Source organism: Heterodontus francisci, chromosome 9, assembly GCF_036365525.1.
Source record: "Heterodontus francisci isolate sHetFra1 chromosome 9, sHetFra1.hap1, whole genome shotgun sequence".
NCBI classification, from domain to species: Eukaryota; Metazoa; Chordata; class Chondrichthyes; order Heterodontiformes; family Heterodontidae; genus Heterodontus; species Heterodontus francisci.
Genome location: NC_090379.1, coordinates 111,698,135 through 111,715,655, shown reverse-complemented (window position 1 = coordinate 111,715,655; position 17,521 = coordinate 111,698,135). Strand labels below are relative to the sequence as shown.

Here is a 17,521-nt window from a genome sequence, read left to right as displayed (position 1 = left end):
TGCATGACAGTAGATATTAGATCAAAAGCTAGGAGGCCTAGAATTTAGAGACTAGTGGCTAAACAGCTGAAGATTGAAGTAAAAGAGCCAGAGGGACAAGTAGAATCGGAAGACGACAAGGCAACACTGGCACAAACTCAATTGGACAGGACGAAGTTGCAGCTAGAATTTCAGAGAGAGAAAAGGAAAAACAAAGGGCGTTTCAAAAGGAGCAAGAAAGGGCAAGAGAAAGAGAAGAAATGGAAAAATAAAGAACATTTCAAAAGCTGGAATTAGAATTGCAAAGGGAAAGAGAAAAGGAAAAAGGAGAGCCAGAAGAGAGAAAGGGTGTTCCAATTAAAAAGGCTGGAACTAAAACAAAAAGGTGGCCTTGACTCTAGGGTAAGTTCGGATGAGGAAGAATCTAACTCCAACCCAGGACCCAGTGGGGAGCTGTTTAAATTTGTGCAAGCCCTCTCGAAGTTTGAGGAAAGGGACACAAAGGCATTTTTTATTTCTTTTGAAAAGCTAGCAAAACAGATGAGATGGCCGACAGAAAACTGGACACTACTCATGCAAAGCAGGTTGATAGGCAGAGCTCATGAAGTTTATGCTATGCTTTCTGAGGAGGCTTCTTAAGATTACGAGATGGCAAAAAAGGCTATTCTCGCAGCTAATGAATTGGTCCCTGAAGCTTACGGGCAGAAATTTCAGAACCTCCGGAAACAGCCTGCACAAACGTATAGAATCTGAGCGGGTAAAGCAAATTAGCTGTGATCATTGGATGCGGGCACTAAAGGTAGAGGCACGTATGAGACCTTTAGAGAAATAGTTCTCCTGGAAGAATTTAAAAAAAATTCACTCCCTCCATTAGTAAGAACCCACGTAGAGAACCAGAAGGTTTCAAAGGCCAGACAGGCAGCTGAGATGGCTGATGATTACAAGCTTGTCCACAAGCCCAAACCCTTTTACTGTCACCCCCACAAACTCAAGAAGGATAGAAGATGGGAGGGTGAAAGGAAAGCAAGAAGCCAGGGACAAGAAGGAATGTCAGGGATCTCTTCCTCAGGCCAGAAAGGAAGATGCTGAGGATGAAAGTGAGGTCCAAAAGCCACGGCCACAAGGTGGATACCTTCGTGTGGATTGATGGAAGTTACGGAGTAAACCCACGGGACTTAATGGGGTACACAAGGCCAACGCAAAGAAAGGGGCCCTGACCGATAGTACAAGAACCAAGTTGTAGCACTGACTGCATCCGGAAAGTCAAGTATAAACACCGCTGAGAGCGTGGGGAAGGTGAACAAGATACCCGAGAGCTACAGGGAATTCTTTTCAAAAGGAAAAGTAACTCCCTATCCCTCAAGTGAGGCAGGTAAACCTATAGTTATAACTAGGGATACAGGAGCCACCCAAACTCTTTTGCAGGGGAACTCTTTTCCACCAGAGAGTGCACTGAATGCCAAGGCTTTAGTGAACAGTATCGGTGGGTAGTATATACCCGAACCTTTGTATCATGTGCACCTGGAGTGTGACCTAATGGCTGGAACGGTAACTGTAGGAGCTGTCCATAGTTTGCTTGTAGATGGACTTGACCTACTCCTGGAGAATGATTTGGCTGGAGCAAAGGTAGTAGTTTCTCCAGTAGTCATAGAAAGACCAAGTAAAGTCAAGGAGACAGAGAAGTTGCAGGAAAGGGTTCCAGGAATTCTTTCCTTCATATGCAACGACCCGAGCAATGGCTAAACAAGTTCCATCGCCAGAGATCAAACTGGCACCACAGACAGACGTTTGGCTATCTGAAACTTTTTGGGGGGATTTGGATAAGCCGAAGGAAATGTTCATTAAATGTTCTCTGATCGAGGCTCAGCAAAGTGATCCACAGTCAAGTAAAATGGCTCAATCTGCTCAAACCGAAGCCTAGACAGAGGGAGTTCCGGAAGGCTTCTATAATAAAAATGGGATTCTGATGAGGAAGCGGAGACGTCCTCATAGACCTGTGGACGAAGAATGGACAGTGGTTCACCAGATAGTGGTACCACCCAAGTATCGCCAGCAAATATTAAGGAGAGCCCATGAAACTCCTATGGCGGGACATGTAGGGATCTGGAAGACCCAAGCACATATAAGTCGACATTTTTACTGACCAGATCTTCACAAGGACGTGGTGCAGTTTTGCAAAACATGCCATATGTACCAGATTGTGGGAAAGTTGCAATCTGCAATAAAACTGGCACCTCTAATTCCCATACCAGTTTTTGGGGAACCATTTACTAGGGTGCTGGTAGACCGTGTGGGAACTTTATCAAAAACAAAAGTGGGACATCAATATATACTCACTATTATGGAACAAAAACAAGAAATGCTGGAATCACTCAGCAGGTCTGGCAGCATCTGTGGAAAGAGAAGCAGAGTTAACTCTGCTTCTCTTTCCACAGATGCTGCCAGACCGGCTGAGTGATTCCAGCATTTCTTGTTTTTGTTTCAGATTTCCAGCATCCGTAGTACTTTGCTTTTATTTTAGTGTTTAACTCACTATTATGGATATGGCTACTTGGTTCCCAGAGGCCATTCCCTGGAGAACAATTTCTGCCATGGTCGTGGTAGAGAAGTTAACCCAGTTCTTCACTCGATATGGATTACCGATTAAGATCCAGTTGGATCATGGTTACAATGTTATGTCTAAATTTTTTCAGGAAGTTACGAGTAGTCTGGGTGCAACACAGTTACAGTCCTCAGCATTCCACCCACAACCCAAGGGACTTTAGAATGGTACCATCAGACTCTCAAAACGATGATCAGGGCATACTGTCATGATTAGGACAAAGGGCAGGAATTTCTTTTGTTTGCCACCCGGGATTCACCTAATGAATCTACTGGTTTTAGTCCTTTTGAATTAGTTTATCGACATGATGCAAGAGGTCTTCTAAAACTAACCAAAGGTTTTCAGAACAGAGGGACGAACCTTCCATGTTAGATTATGTATCCATGTTCTAGAAGCTTGTGGTTTACAGAGTAGTCAGAATTGTTTACAGAGAAATCAAATATCTGGGTTTATAGATGTCCGGGGTTGGTTTCATTTTTGGATATTGTTTGAAGTTCAGTTGACGTGTATCCTGCCAAAAAAGCCAACCAACTCATCCTTTTCCACCTGTGTTGAAAAATCTTCTGAGTACCTGGTAAGCTATTCTACTTATAATAAATAGTCTATAAAGTTAAGGTATGGCAGGGCAGCTCTGCCGAGTGGAATGTACAGCCTGTGGCAGGTGGGAAGTCATGGGCACATGTGTCCCAGACAGACACATCTGCAAGAAGTGTCACCAGCTGCAGAAGCTTGAGCTCAGGGTTTCGGAACTCGAGCGGTGGCTAGAGTCACTATTGTGCATCTGCGAGCGGAGGACTACATGGATAGCACGTTTAGGGAGGTGGTCATGCAAATAGTTAGGGAATGGGTGACCGCCAGGCAGTCTAAGAGAACCAGGCAGGTAGTGCAGGAGAACCCTGATATGATCTCACTTGCTAATCAGTTCTTCATTTTGGATACTGGTGAGGGTGATGGTTCCTCACAGGAGTGTAGTCAGAGCCAAGTTTGTGGCACCACAGTTGGCTCAGCTGCACAGGAGGGGAGGAAGAAGAGTGGAAGAGCAGTAATGATAGGGGATTTGTTAGTTAGGAGAATAGATAGGCATTTCTGCAGCAGTAAACGTGACTCCAGGATGGTCTGTTACCTCCCGGGTGCCAGGGTCAAGGGTGTCACGGAGCAGCTGCAGGACATTCTTCTGCGGGGGGGGGGGGGGGGGATGAACAGCCACAGATCATGGTCCACATTGGTACCAATGACATAGATATGAAGGGGGATGAGTTCCTGAAAGCAGAATTTAGGGAGCTAGGAAGGAGATTACAAAGCAGGACCTCAAAAGCATTAATCTCAGGATTACTCCCAGTCCCATGTGTAAGTGAGTAAAGGAATAGAATTGAGCAACTGAACATGTGGCTGGAGAACTGATGTAGGAGGGAGGGCATCAGATTTCTGACACATTGGGACCGCTTCTGGGACAGGTAGGACCTGTACAAGATGGACGGGTTGCATCTTAGCAAGACTGGGACTAATGCCCTCGCAGGGAGATTTGCTAGTGCTGTTGAGGAGGGTTTAAATTAAATTGTCAGGGGGATGGGAACCTGAGAGGGAACTCAGATTGGAGGGAAGCAAAACTGGTAACATGTCAGGGGTGTGGGAACCAGGCGCATGTATCAGGTAGGAATACCAAGGTACACAGAATACTGGGGAAGATAGCATGAGAGTAGGGAATAGTAAATTATTCGATGGGGTCAGTGTAAGGAAGAAAGTAATCAAGTCTGAATCAGGGTTAATATGCATCTAAGTGAATGCATGGAGTGTGGTTAGTAAGACCGGTGGGGTACAGGCACAGATTGCCATGTGGAAATATGATGTTGTGGCTATAACAGAGACCTGGCTCAAAGACAGACAGCACTGGATGTTAAATATTATTGGAGGTGTTCAGGAAAGATAAAAAAGGGAAAAAAAGGGGGACGGGTGGTGGCATTGATTAAGAAGAGCATTGCAGTACTGGAGAAAAAGGATGTCCCAGAGGGGCCCAGGACAGAATCAATTTGGCTAGAGCTAAAGAACAAAAAAGGTGCAGTTACATGGCTCAGTGTTGTCTATAGACCACCAGATAGTCAGAAGGATGTGGAGGAACAAATTTGCAAGATAATTAGAGAGGTGCAAAAATTATAGGGTAGTTATAATGGGGGACTTTAATTATCCAAACATGGACTGGGATAATAGTTGTTTAAAGGACAGTGAGAGGCAAGAGTTCTTAAGAGTGTGTTCAGGAAAAATTTCTACTACAGTATGTTGCTAGACCAACGAGAAAGGAGGCACTGCTAGACCTATTTCTTGGGAATGAGGTGGGCCAAGTGGATCAAATATCAGTCAGAGAGCATTTAGGGGATAGAGATCATTGTATCACAAGGTTTAGGCTGACTATGGAAAAGGACAAAGAGCAATCCAGGGTAAGAATAATTAACTGGGGGAAGGCCAACTTCAATGGGGTAAGAATGGAGCTGGGGCGAATAAATTGGAGTCAAAAGCTGGTAGGAGAACCAGTAGATGAACAATGGGCTACCTTCAAAGAAGAGATAGTTCAGGCACAGTCAAGGTATGTTCCCTCGAAGGGGAAAAGTAGAGCAAACTAATCCAGAGCTCCCTGGATGACAAAAGAAGTAGAGATTAAGATAATGAAGAAAAAGTGTGCTTATGACAGATGTCAGGTAGAAAAGACTATTTGAGAACCAGGCTGAATATAGAAGGTCCAGAGGGGAAGTGAAAAAACAAAGAGAAGCAAAGAGAGAGCATGAAGAGAGACTAGCAGCTAGCATTAAAGGAAATCCCAAAGTTCTCCAAGGGCAATTAAATAGAAAAAGGATGGTAAAAAGAGGAGTGGGGCCAATTAGGGACCAGAAAGGGGATTGATACATGGAGACAGAGGGCATAGCTGGGGTATTAAATGAATACTTTGCATCTGTCTTTACCAAGGAAGAAGATGCAACCCAAGTAATGTTGAAAGAGGAGGTAGGTCAGACACTAGAGGGGTTTAAAATTGATAAAGAAGTATTAGCTAGGCTGTCTGGACTTAAAGTGGATGAAGCACCAGGACCAGATGAGATGTATCCAAGGATACCGAGGAAAGCGAGGATGGAAATCGCAGAGACATTGGCCATAATTTTCCAGTCTTCCTTAGACTCAGCACTGGTGCCAGAGGACTGGAGAATTGAAAATGTTACACCGTTGTTCAAAAAAGGGTGTAAAGATAAGCCCAGCAACTACAGGCCAGTCAGTTTAACTTCGGTGGTGGGAAAACTTCTAGAAAAAATAATTTGGGACAAAATCAATAGTCACATGGACAAAGGCAAGTTAATTAAGGAAATCAGCATGGATTTCTGAAGGGAAAACCATATTTAACTAACGTGCTGGAGTTTTTTGAGGAGGTAACAGAGAGGGTTGATGAGGGCGATGCTGCTGATGTGGTGTACATGGACTTTCAAAAGACATTTGATACAGTGCCACACAACAGACTTGTGAGCAAACTTGTAGCTCTTAGAATAAAAGGGACGGTAGCAACGTGGATACGAAATTGGCTGAGTGACAGGAAACAAAGAGTAATGGTTAATAGATGTATTTCGGGCTGGAGAAAGGTTTGTAGTGGAGCTCCCCAGGGATCAGTGTTGGAACCCTCACTTTTCCTGATATATATTAATGATCCAGACTTTGGTGTACAGGGCACAATTTCAAAGTTTGCAGATAATACAAAACTTGGAAGCATTGTGAACTGTGAGGAGGATAGTGTAGAACTTCAAAAGGACATGCACAAGTTGGCGGAATGGGCAGACAGGTGGCAGATGAAGTTCAACGCAGAGAAATGTGAAGTGATTCATTTTGGTAGGAAGAACATGGAGAGACAATATAGAATAAAGGGTATAATTCTAAAAGGGGTGCAGGAGCAGAGGGACCTGGGTGTATATATGCATAAGTCATTGAAGGTGGCAGGACAGGTTGAGAGAGCAATCAATAAAGCATACAGTGTCCTGGGCTTTATTAATAGGGCATAGAGTACAAGAGCAAGGAATATATGTTGAACTTGTACAAGACACTAGTTCGGCCTCTGCTGGAGTATTGCGCCCAGTTCTGGGTGGCACACTTTCGGAAAGATGTGAAGGCATTAAAGAGAGCACAGAAAAGATTCACAAGAATGATTCCAGGGATGAAGAACTTCAGTTATGAAGACTGATGGGAGAAGTTAGGACTGTTTTTCTTGGAGAAGGCGGAGGTGATTTGGTACAGGGATGCAAAATCATGAGGGGTCTGGACAGAGTAGATGGAGAGAAACTGTTCCCACTTGTGAAAGGATCAAGAATGAGAGGGCACAGATTTAAAGTATTTGGTAAGAGGAGCAAAAAGTGACATGTGGAAAACCTTTTCACGCAGCAAGTGTTTAAGGTCTGGAATACGCTGCCCGAGAACGTGGTGAAGACATGTTCAATTGAGACATTCAAAAAGGAATTAGACAATTATATGAAAAGGAAGAATGTGCAGAGTTAAGGGGAGAAGGCAGGGAAATGGAACTGAGGGAACTGCTCTTTCGGAGAGCCAGTGCAGACACTATGAGCCAAATGACCTCCTTCTGCACTGTAACGATTCTGTGAATCCAGTGAAATAGCTGAACCCACTGATGCAGTAATTCTCCCAAAAGGCCTGCAAGACCTCCTCGCGACATCTCCTTAACAAACTGCTTCTGAAAAGATCCCACTGACAACCACATGTGCCTGGTGACACCCATCTACCTCTATCCGGATGCCAGACCAAAAGTCATCGGGAACATTTCATATCTTATCCCTTTTCGCTTCAAGAATTAAAAATACTTTGGCCAAATAATTGTTGTTTTTGTAAAGTTGATCTCTGTAGAGGAAACGTCTTTATTTTTTTCTTTAAGCGGTGTGTGCGTGTGTGTTGGGTTTTTTAAAAAAGGAATATACTTATACTTTCCTATTTCAACCTGTGTGTTAATAAGCTTTGCATCTTTATTGAATAAGTCTGGTTTTATAATCAAAATTATTAATTTTGTTTATGAAAGAAAGGTGGATTTTTATTCTGAAATTAATATAGAAAAAGAAAATTGGCCGTATCAGTAACTGGCTAAAACATTTAAATATATTGTTGAAAATAGAGACATGTTGTCGAAACTTTTCGTCTTGCACTCATCAGGACAATCTTAAATTGGTTGTCAGCGTAATTATGAACGGGCCTAAGGTCGTCATTTTCGGCCCTGAAAAGTGCCCAGTCTACCTCAAGTTACCCTGGAAGGGTAATATATTGCAAAAATTTGAGCAACAGGTGAAGCTAGGTGTTTCAAGCTGCTATGCAGTAGCAACACGTAGTGCTCGCCACTAACAGGATGTTGCAGTCAAGCCAAAAAGACGTCCTGCCTATCACACAAATGAGTAATGCAATATATGAATTTCAATGCCAATGTGATGCTAGGTATATAGGCCGTATGTCCCAAAGACTGGTGGATCACATCAAACAATATGTCCCTTCCACAGTTCTCAACGGGCAAGGTACAGGTCATACCCAACCAGCCCGTGCATACACACGAAACACAGTGTCCAACATTAGATGTGATTCTGCGGTTGGACAACATTTGCTAAATAATCCTCAGTGTGCTAAGAATTATGCTGACAACCAACTGAAGATGGTCAGTAGGGCTCGCAGTGTGGCACATTTGCACATACTGGAAGCTATATAACATATATATATATATTAAGACACAGGGCCCTGTTCTTTGCAGACAGAAAGAACATGTACAAACATTGCGCCTGTTTCAGCTAAACAAAATAGGTGACAGCCATTCGCTGGTTCATGACTCTGGTCGAGGCATGCCCGAGGAAAGTTGCCTGCTTTAAATTTCAAACAAAGCTTGGCAGTTAACTGTCAGTCACCATAAACTGGTGCATTCGCCATGGCAACACCTCTACCAGAGTTCACTTGCCAACCAATCAGCACTCTCCTCTCATGCTGTTTAAAGTTGTTGTTTTCCCTTACATTGGTATTCGTGCGGATTGTACAGATGAGTGCAAGATGAAAAGCTTCAACAACATGTCTCTATTTTCAGCAATATTTAAGTTCTGTACTACCAAACAACTATTTAAATTTATGTTGTGGCCAGTGGAGGTAGTGGAACTAGAAAAAGACAGTCATAACAGCAGTGAGTTAAATGAGCTGGAATGCATTATCTGAAAGGGTAGTGGAAGCAGATTCTATAGTAATTTTCAAAAAGGAACTGGATCTCTCCTCGAAAAGGAAACATTTGCAGGACTATGGGGCAAACAGCAGGGGAATTGGTCTAATTGGATAGCTCTTTCAAAGAGCCAACACAGGTCTGATGAGCAGAATGGCTTCCTCTTGTGTTGCACAATTCCGTGATTCTATCTTGCTCATTTAAGAATATTCAGCTTTGTAAGGCTTATTTAACAAAACCATACCACACTGTGCACAGATCATTGGGTTAATGTATGGTGCAGTTTTTAAAATTTTCACTAAGCAACGGAGATGGGAACTGCAAAGACAACACACTTGGCCCCATGCAATTTTATACACTGACATTTTATACATGACATGGAACAGTAGGCGATACATGAATGGAACATGAAGATTAATATTCCATGCATGGCATATAATGCAGCTTCAAGCCACTGGCAGTATAAAATACACTATAACAATGAGGTCTCACTTTCCCAGTGCATAGAACATCCTGGAATATTACAGCAGAATTAAGCACTCAGTAACTTTGCACAAATGTTTCAAAAGGTTTGCAATTGATAAAAACAATATTTAATCCATAGAACTTAAACCAACTGAGAACAGAATCAAAATAAGTTCAAATCTTAACCAGATGCACATAAATACTCCATTGTTATATCCAATGTACATGCAAAGCCCACTTTTATCTTGCTGATAACTGACACTTGCTCGATCAGCACATTCACTGCATGCAGGGGCTTCAGCACTGCACTCAAGCTGCATATTTCAGCACTACAATCGCTTGCGAAGAAGAGATTGTTCCATCATCATACTCAGAATATTTCTTCACTGCATACTCCTCAATAACCTGCTTCTTTATCATATACAGAGCAGATACTCCATCCTCAATAACCTGCTCCTTCATCATAACAAGAGCAGATACTCCATCACTGCATCCTTCTTAATCATCTGCTCCTTCATCATATTCAGAATGCACATTCCATCGCTGCATCCTCCTTAATAACCTGCTCCTTCATCATACCCAGAGCAGATACTTCATCATTGCACCCTCCTTAATAATCTGCTCTATCACCGCACCCAGCATGCGCCACACTATTCCTTTACACACACTCTTTATAAGTAACCTTTAAATCTCCTTTAAATTTGCCATCATAACCCCTCTCCTCAAAAAAACAACCCTTCACCACATCATCTTGCAGTCTACCGGCCCATCTCCAACCTCCCTTTCCTCTTTAAAGTCCTTGAACGTGTAGTCACATTCCAAATCTGTGCCCATCTTTCCCAAAACTCCATGTTATAATCCTCCAATCAGGTTTCTGCCCTTGCCAGAGTACCAAAACAGCTCTCAAAGTCACAAATGACATCCTACGTAACTGTGACAAAGATAAACTTTTCTTCCTCACCTTCTCGACTTGTCTGACCACACCATCCTCTTCCAATGTCTCTCCACCGTTCTCCAGCTGGGTGAGACTGCTCTCACCTAGTTCCATTCTTAGCTATTCGTAGCCAGGGAATCATTTGCAATGGCTTCTCTTCCTGCTCCTTCACCGTTACCTCTGGTGTCCCCCATTGATCTATCTTTGGCCCCCTATTTCTAATCTTTAAGCTGCTCATCGGCAACATCATCCGAAAACAAAGCATTAGTTCCCACATGTACACTGACTACACCCATTTCTATCTCACCACCTTGCTCGATTCCTCCACTGTTAATAAATTATCTGGATGAGCAGAAATTTCCTCCAATTAAATATTGAGAAGATTGAAGACAACGATGTGACCCGCTTCAAACTCCGTTCCCTAGCTACCGACTCCATCCCTCTCCTGGGCAACAGTCTGAGACTAAATCAGTCAGTCAGTTCGCAACCTTGGTGTCACATCTGACCCAGAGATGAGCTTCCAGCCACATATTCACGCCATCACCAAGACCGCTTCCCATCTCCATAACATCGTCCCTATCTCAGCGCATCTACTGCTGAAACCCTCATTCATGTCTTTGTTACCTCTAAACTTGACTACTCCAATGCATTTCTGGCTGGTCTCCCACATTCTACCCTCCTGAAACTTGACGTCATCCAAAAATCTGCTGCTCCTGTCTTAACTCGCACCAAGTCCAGATCACCTATCTCCCCTGTGCTCACTGACACCTGATCAAGCAATGACTTGATTTTAAAATTCTCTTCCTTGTTTTCAAATCCCTCCATGGCCTCATCCCTCCATATCTCTATAATCTCCTTCAGCCCCACAACACCCGCCCCCCCCCCCAAAGACATCTGCGCTTATTTAATTCTGGCCTCTTGAGCATCCCCGATTTTAATCGCTCCACCATTAGTGGCCATGCCTTCAGTTTCGCTAGGCCCTAATTTTGAAAATCCCTCCCTACACCTCTCTGCCTCTATAGCTCGCTTTCCTCCTTTAAGATACTCCTTAAAACCTAATTCTTGGACCAAGCTTTTGATCATCTGACCTAATACCTCCTATGTGACTCAGTGCCATATTTCATTTTATAATGCTCCTGTGAAGTGCCTTGGGACATGTTTTCTGATTTTAAAGGTGCTACATAAGCTGTTTTGAAACATCAAAATCACTTACTGCATCTGTTTCCATGGACAAACAGCAACTAATAGCCTGCCTGAGCTAATGCCTCTGAGCTCTGCTAAGCACAACTATGCATTATTCCAGAATGCACAACACAAATAGCCAATCAGACCAAAAACATACACACATGTAAATAGTAAGTTATACAAGAATTCTACTATCTTTAGATACTGCTGGTCACTTTGCAATGAAGGCAATGTTTGATGCACAAGTTTCACCTTCCTCTTCTTGTTCACATTCCTGTCATGAATACAGGTTTGTCATAGATACATTCTCGGGTAGCATCAGTTGCTCCTACAAGCTGCTTGTGTGGCATACTTTAATGGATTTTGTTTTAAACTGTCCTTTATCTTTGACCAAGTTAACATAGGGTGAGGTGATTGAAAAGATGTTTCAATTGTTAAGCTGCTTTATTCCACAGTAACGTCAACATAGAGTCCTAATTGCGATCAAATTCATTTGGTTCAATCAACAGAATTTATCTTCATAACACAACAGAATAATGCATTACACCATGTCATCTTACTTGACTTAAACATGAGGTCTCCAAACTACACTCCAGCTTGTCTACGCTCATCTCAGTGAAAGCCATCACAGCTTTTCTCTTGGACTTCCCTTACAGCAGTCCTGGTTCCCAATTCTGCCTCTCATTCCTTAACCCCTACTTACCAACAGTAGCTGAATATGATTCTGAGGAGAACAATCTTTGGGTGGGGAGGGGGAGTAGAGAAATAAAAACCTAACTCTGAAGCAGCAAATTATACTATAATTTGACCATTTTGGTGCTGTAACTATTTTGTCAATATTTTCCTGCACGAAAATAGCAGTGATTGCCTTGGTGATTTGTTTCAAATTGTCAGAATGGAAAGATCCATTGTGTCACAATATAAACCAGCAAATTATTTGCTGGTTTATATTGTGACACAATGGATCTTTCCATTCTGACAATTTGAAACAAATCACCAAGGCAATCACTGCTATTTTCGTGCAAGAAAATATTGACAAAATAGTTACAGCACCAAAATGGTCAAATTTAACAGAAAACCTAATTAAATCCATCAGACAATAATGCAATGGACTTTTATAAAGGAGGGGACTGTTCTACTCCAGAAAGCCAGTTGGTGAAGGATCAAACTGGAGCTAATCGTTACACACTTTTATACTTATTTGGCGTTACACATCACAAGCAAAAACCTCCTAACCCAACAACCAGAGTTTTAGTCTGTATTTTTATAGGTGCTCAAGTGAATCCCCACTTGATGACCACCACCTACATACAATTAATAGGGACCACTTGCCTAACTTTTTTTTTTTTTTTTAAGTGCTATAATTAGCTAGTAATATAAGCAGCTAATTTCTCTAAACTATTTCACTGGTTAGAAAAGTTACTGTTGTGTTCAGACAGGTAAAACCTTGGCAATTTGCTTTCACTTACCCAAGAGAGAAATCAGTATTTTAAACTGGGATACAACATACAGCTAGAAGACAAAATAAAACACACAAAAACACATTTCAGTATGGAGTAATACCATTAAATCATACATCAGGTATTCTTAATCATTGACCTGTACTGAGCTAATCATATTCAGAATTCTAATGTAATTGGAGAAAACAGGAGACATGTGAAATGTAGCATGAAGAAATGAAACAACTGACAAAATGGTCAAGCAAATGGATGGGAAGGATTCACGTATGATGTACTGATGGTCAAACAAGCAACATGGAGCAAAACTGCTTGAAAATTAAGAAGGAACTTCAGCCAACTGCAGGCCTTCAGAAAATGTCAACAAAAGAATTAGACATTCAAAAGAGGGAAGGTCCTCATACAACTAATGTACAAAATGAGACAGGGAAACATACGGGCCATGTAATAACATTGTTAGTGAGTGGCAGTGAAAGAGGGTAGCAATTGTCTCAAGAGAGGAACATTAGCATCATCTCTAAGGGCAATCCAAAAAAAATTTAATCCTTTCATGTTCTAAACCATAATAATTGGTTCCTCCAATATGGAAATTATATCATTTCAGAGAATAATAGAGCAGCTGTGTGAAATTAGCTCTGCAGACTGGAACAATGAGGCTCCATTCAGTGTTAGCTCAACCACCTCTACATCAGACCAGTAGGAGTCATTCAAAAAGGAAATAGTGAGAGTTCAGGGCCAACATGTTCCCGTAAAGGTGAAGGGTAGGACCAACAAGTCCAGGGAACCCTGAATGTCAAGGGATATAGAGGATTGGATAAGGAAAAAAAAAAGAACGCTTATGGCAGATTCAGAGGGCGGAAAACAGCGGAGGCCCTACAGGAGTATAGAAAGTGTAGAGGGGTATTTAAAAAAGCGAAGAGGGGGCATGAAAAAACACAGATGGGCATAAAGGAAAATCCCAAGACGTTTTATAAGTATATTAAGGGCAAGAGGGTAAGCAGGGAAAGAGTAGGGCCCATTAGGGACCAAAGTGGCAATATGTGTGTGGAGTAGAAGGATGTAGGTGAGGTTTTAAATGATTACTTTTCATCTGTGTTCAAGATGGAGAAGAACGATGTAGGTGTAGAGATCAGGGAGGGGGATTGTGATATCCTTGAACAAATTAGCATTGAAAGGGAGGAGGTATTAGCAGTTTTAGTGGGCTTAAAAGTGGATAAATCCCCAGGCCCAGATGAGATGTGCCCAGGCTGCAATGAGAGACAAGGGAGGAGATTGCAGGAGCACTGACACAAATTTTCAAATCCTCTCTGGCCACAGGAAAAGTGCCAGAGGACTGGACGACAGCGAATGTGGTACCATTATTCAATGGTAGCAAGGATACACCAGGTAATTACAGGCCAGTGGTAGGGAAACTATTGGAAAAAATTCTGAGGGACAGGATTTATCTCCACTTGGAGAGGCAGGGATTAGTCAAGGATAGTCAACATGGCTTTGTCAGGGGGAGATCATGTCTAACAAATTTGATTGAATTTTTCGAGGAGGTGACTAGGTGTATAGATGAGGGTAGTCTACATGGACTTCAGTAAAGATAAGGTCCCGCATGGGAGATTGTCAAAGTAAGAGCCCATGGAATCCAGAGCAATTTGGCAAACTGGATCCAAAATTGGCTTAGTAGCAGGAGACAGAGGGTGATGATTGAGGGTTGTTTTTGCGATTGGAAGTCTGTGACCAGTGGTGTACCGCAGCGATCTGTGCTGGGACCCTTGCTCTTTGTAGTTTACATTAATGATTTAGACATGAACATAGCAGGTATGATCAGTAAGTTCGCAAATGACACAAAAATTGGTGGCGTCATAAATAGTGAGGAGGAAAGTCTTAGGTTACAGGACAATAATAATGAGCTGGGAAGATGGGCAGAGTAGTGGCAAATGGAATTTAATCCTGAGAAGTGTGAGGTGATACCTTTTGGGAGGACTAACAAGGCAAGGGAATATACAATGGATGGTAGGACCCTAGGAAGTACATAGGGTCAGAAGGACCTTGGTGTACTTGTCCATAGATCACTGAAGGCAGCAGCACAGGTAGATAAGGTGGTTAGGAACGCATATGGTATACTTGTCTTTATTAGTGTAGCATAGAATATAAGAGCAGGGAGGTTATGATGGAGCTGTATAAAACACTAGTTAGGCCACAGCTGGAGTACTGTGTACAGTTCTGGTTGCTACACTATAGGAAGGACGTGATTGCACTGGAGAGGGTGCAGAAGATTCACCAGGAATGTTGCCTGGGCTGGAGCATTTCAGCTATGAAGAGTGACTGGATAGGCTAGTGTTGTTTTCCTTAGAGCAGAGGAGGCTGAGGGGGGACCTGATAAAGGTAGACAAAATTATGAGGGGCATAGATAGGAAGAAACTTTTTCCCTTAGCGGGGGTCTCAATAACCAGGGGACATTTAAGGTAAGGGGCAGGAGGTTTAGAAGGGATTTGAGAAAAATATTTTTCACCCAGAGGGTGGATGGAATCTGGAACACACTGCCTGAAGGGGTGGTAGAGGCAGGAACCCTCACAACATTTAAGAAGTATTTAGATGAGCACTTGAAACGCCATAGCATGCAAGACTACGGGCCAAGTGCTGAAAAATAGGATTAGAATAGATAGGTGCTTGATGGCTGGTAAGTAAACGATGGGCCGAAGGGCCTGTTTCTGTGCTCTATAACAAGGCTACAAAGGGATATAGAAAGGTTAAGTGAGTGGGCAAAGATCTGGCAAATGGAGCATAATGTGCGAAAATGTGAAACTGTCCATTTTGGCAGGATGAAAAAAAAAGCATATTATCTAAATGGGGAGAGATTGCAGAGCTCAGAGATGCAGGGGAATCTGGGTGTCCTAGTGCATGACTCGCAAAAGGTTAGAATGCAGGTACAGCAAGTAATTAGGAAAGCTAATAGAATTTTATCATTTATAGCAAGGGGAATTGAATATAAAGGTAGGGAGGTTATGCTTCAGCTGTACAGGGCATTGGTGAGACCACTCCTGGTGTACTGTGTACAGTACTGGTCTCCATATTTAAGGAAGGATACAAATGCGTTGGAAACAGTTCAGAGAAGGTTTACTAGACTAATACCTGGAAAGGGCGGGTTGTCTTATCAGGAAAGGATGGACAAGCTAGGTTTGTATCCACCGCAATTTAGAAGAGTAAGAGGCGACTTGATTGAAACATACAAGATTCTGAGGGGTCTTTACAGGGTGGATGTGGAAAGGATGTTTCCTCTTGCGGGAGAATCTAGAACTACGGGTCACCGTTTAAAAATAAGGGATTCCCCATTTAAGACAGATGAGGAGAAATTTTTTCTCTCAAATGGTCATGAATCTTTGGAACTCTCTTCCTCAAAAGGCAGTGAAAGTGAGTCTTTGAATATTTTTAAGGCAGAGGTAGACAGATTCTTGATAAGCAAGGGGGTGAAAGGTTATCGGGGATAGGCGGGAATATGGAGTCGAGGTTACAAGCAGATCAGCCATGATCTTATTGAATGGCGGAGCAGGCTCAAGGTGCCAAGTGGCCTACACCTGCTCCTAATTCGCATGTTTTAGATTAGATTAGAGATACAGCACTGAAACAGGCCCTTCAGCCCACCGAGTCTGTGCCGACCATCAACCACCCATTTATACTAATCCTACACTAATCCCATATTCCTACCAAATATCCCCACCTGTCCCTATATTTCCCTACCACCTACCTATACTAGTGACAATTTATAATGGCCAATTTACCTACCAACCTGCAAGTCTTTTGGCTTGTGGGAGGAAACCGCAGCACCCGGAGAAAACCCACGCAGACACAGGGAGAACTTGCAAACTCCACACAGGCAGTACCCAGAATCGAACCCGGGTCCCTGCAGCTGTGAGGCTGCAGTGCTAACCACTGCACCACGGTTTGTATGTAGGGGAGAAAAAAAAATCAAATCTCCCTCCTCCCAGTGTGGTGTTCCCGTACTAAAAGATGCATAGATAAATGAAACTCGTCCCAACCATGGGAGTCAACAGCGACAACTTGCATTTATCTAATGCCTTTAAAACATCCCAAGCTACTTCACAGGAATGTAATCACACAAACATTAACACCAATGCTTGGTCATAGAGGTATATTTATGCAGCAACTTAAAGGGGAGGGAGGGAATTCCAGAGCTTAGGGTCTTGACAGCTGAAGATACAGCTTTCAATCGTAGGGCAAAAGAAGTGGGGGAATCCCGAGGCCAGAAATGGAAGAACGCAGAATTCTCGAAGGGTTATAGGAGGTTACATAGATAGGGAGGACGAGGCCGTGGAAGGATTTTAATATGAGGGCAAGGACTTTAAAATTGAAGCAGTAGTGGATTGGCAGAAGGAATTGTCAGGAAGCTCCAGGTCATAAAATCAACATTTCATTTTTATCCAAAGTCCTTCCTGCATGATTCCTCAGCTAAACAGGCAGACAAGTGTCCACCTCTGAATCATCTGCCTGTCAGCAGATTCTTCTTTTGTGAAAATACAACTCTTTTGGAAAGATTTAGGGCATGCTATGATAGAAATCACAAGCACAAAGCAAACTTTAATCGTGGTGCTGTGCAGCATGTTGGGATGTCAACATGTCATATTTGGTATGGGCCCATCACTTGTAATTATTAAGCTAAATAAAAGGAAACCACA

The 17,521-nt window shown here is 42.6% G+C and overlaps 1 protein-coding gene across 1 annotated transcript in view; it reads right to left on the bottom strand.

Moving 5' to 3' along the window:
• The window catches only part of vps39 (VPS39 subunit of HOPS complex), a 128,560-nt gene that overhangs the window by 99,700 nt on the left and 11,339 nt on the right, over positions 1-17,521 (bottom strand). Inside the window, exon 4 of the mRNA XM_068039685.1 lies at positions 12,849-12,891. Within this exon, the coding sequence (XP_067895786.1) occupies positions 12,849-12,891 (43 nt within the window). The remainder of the gene's footprint in view (positions 1-12,848; positions 12,892-17,521) is intronic.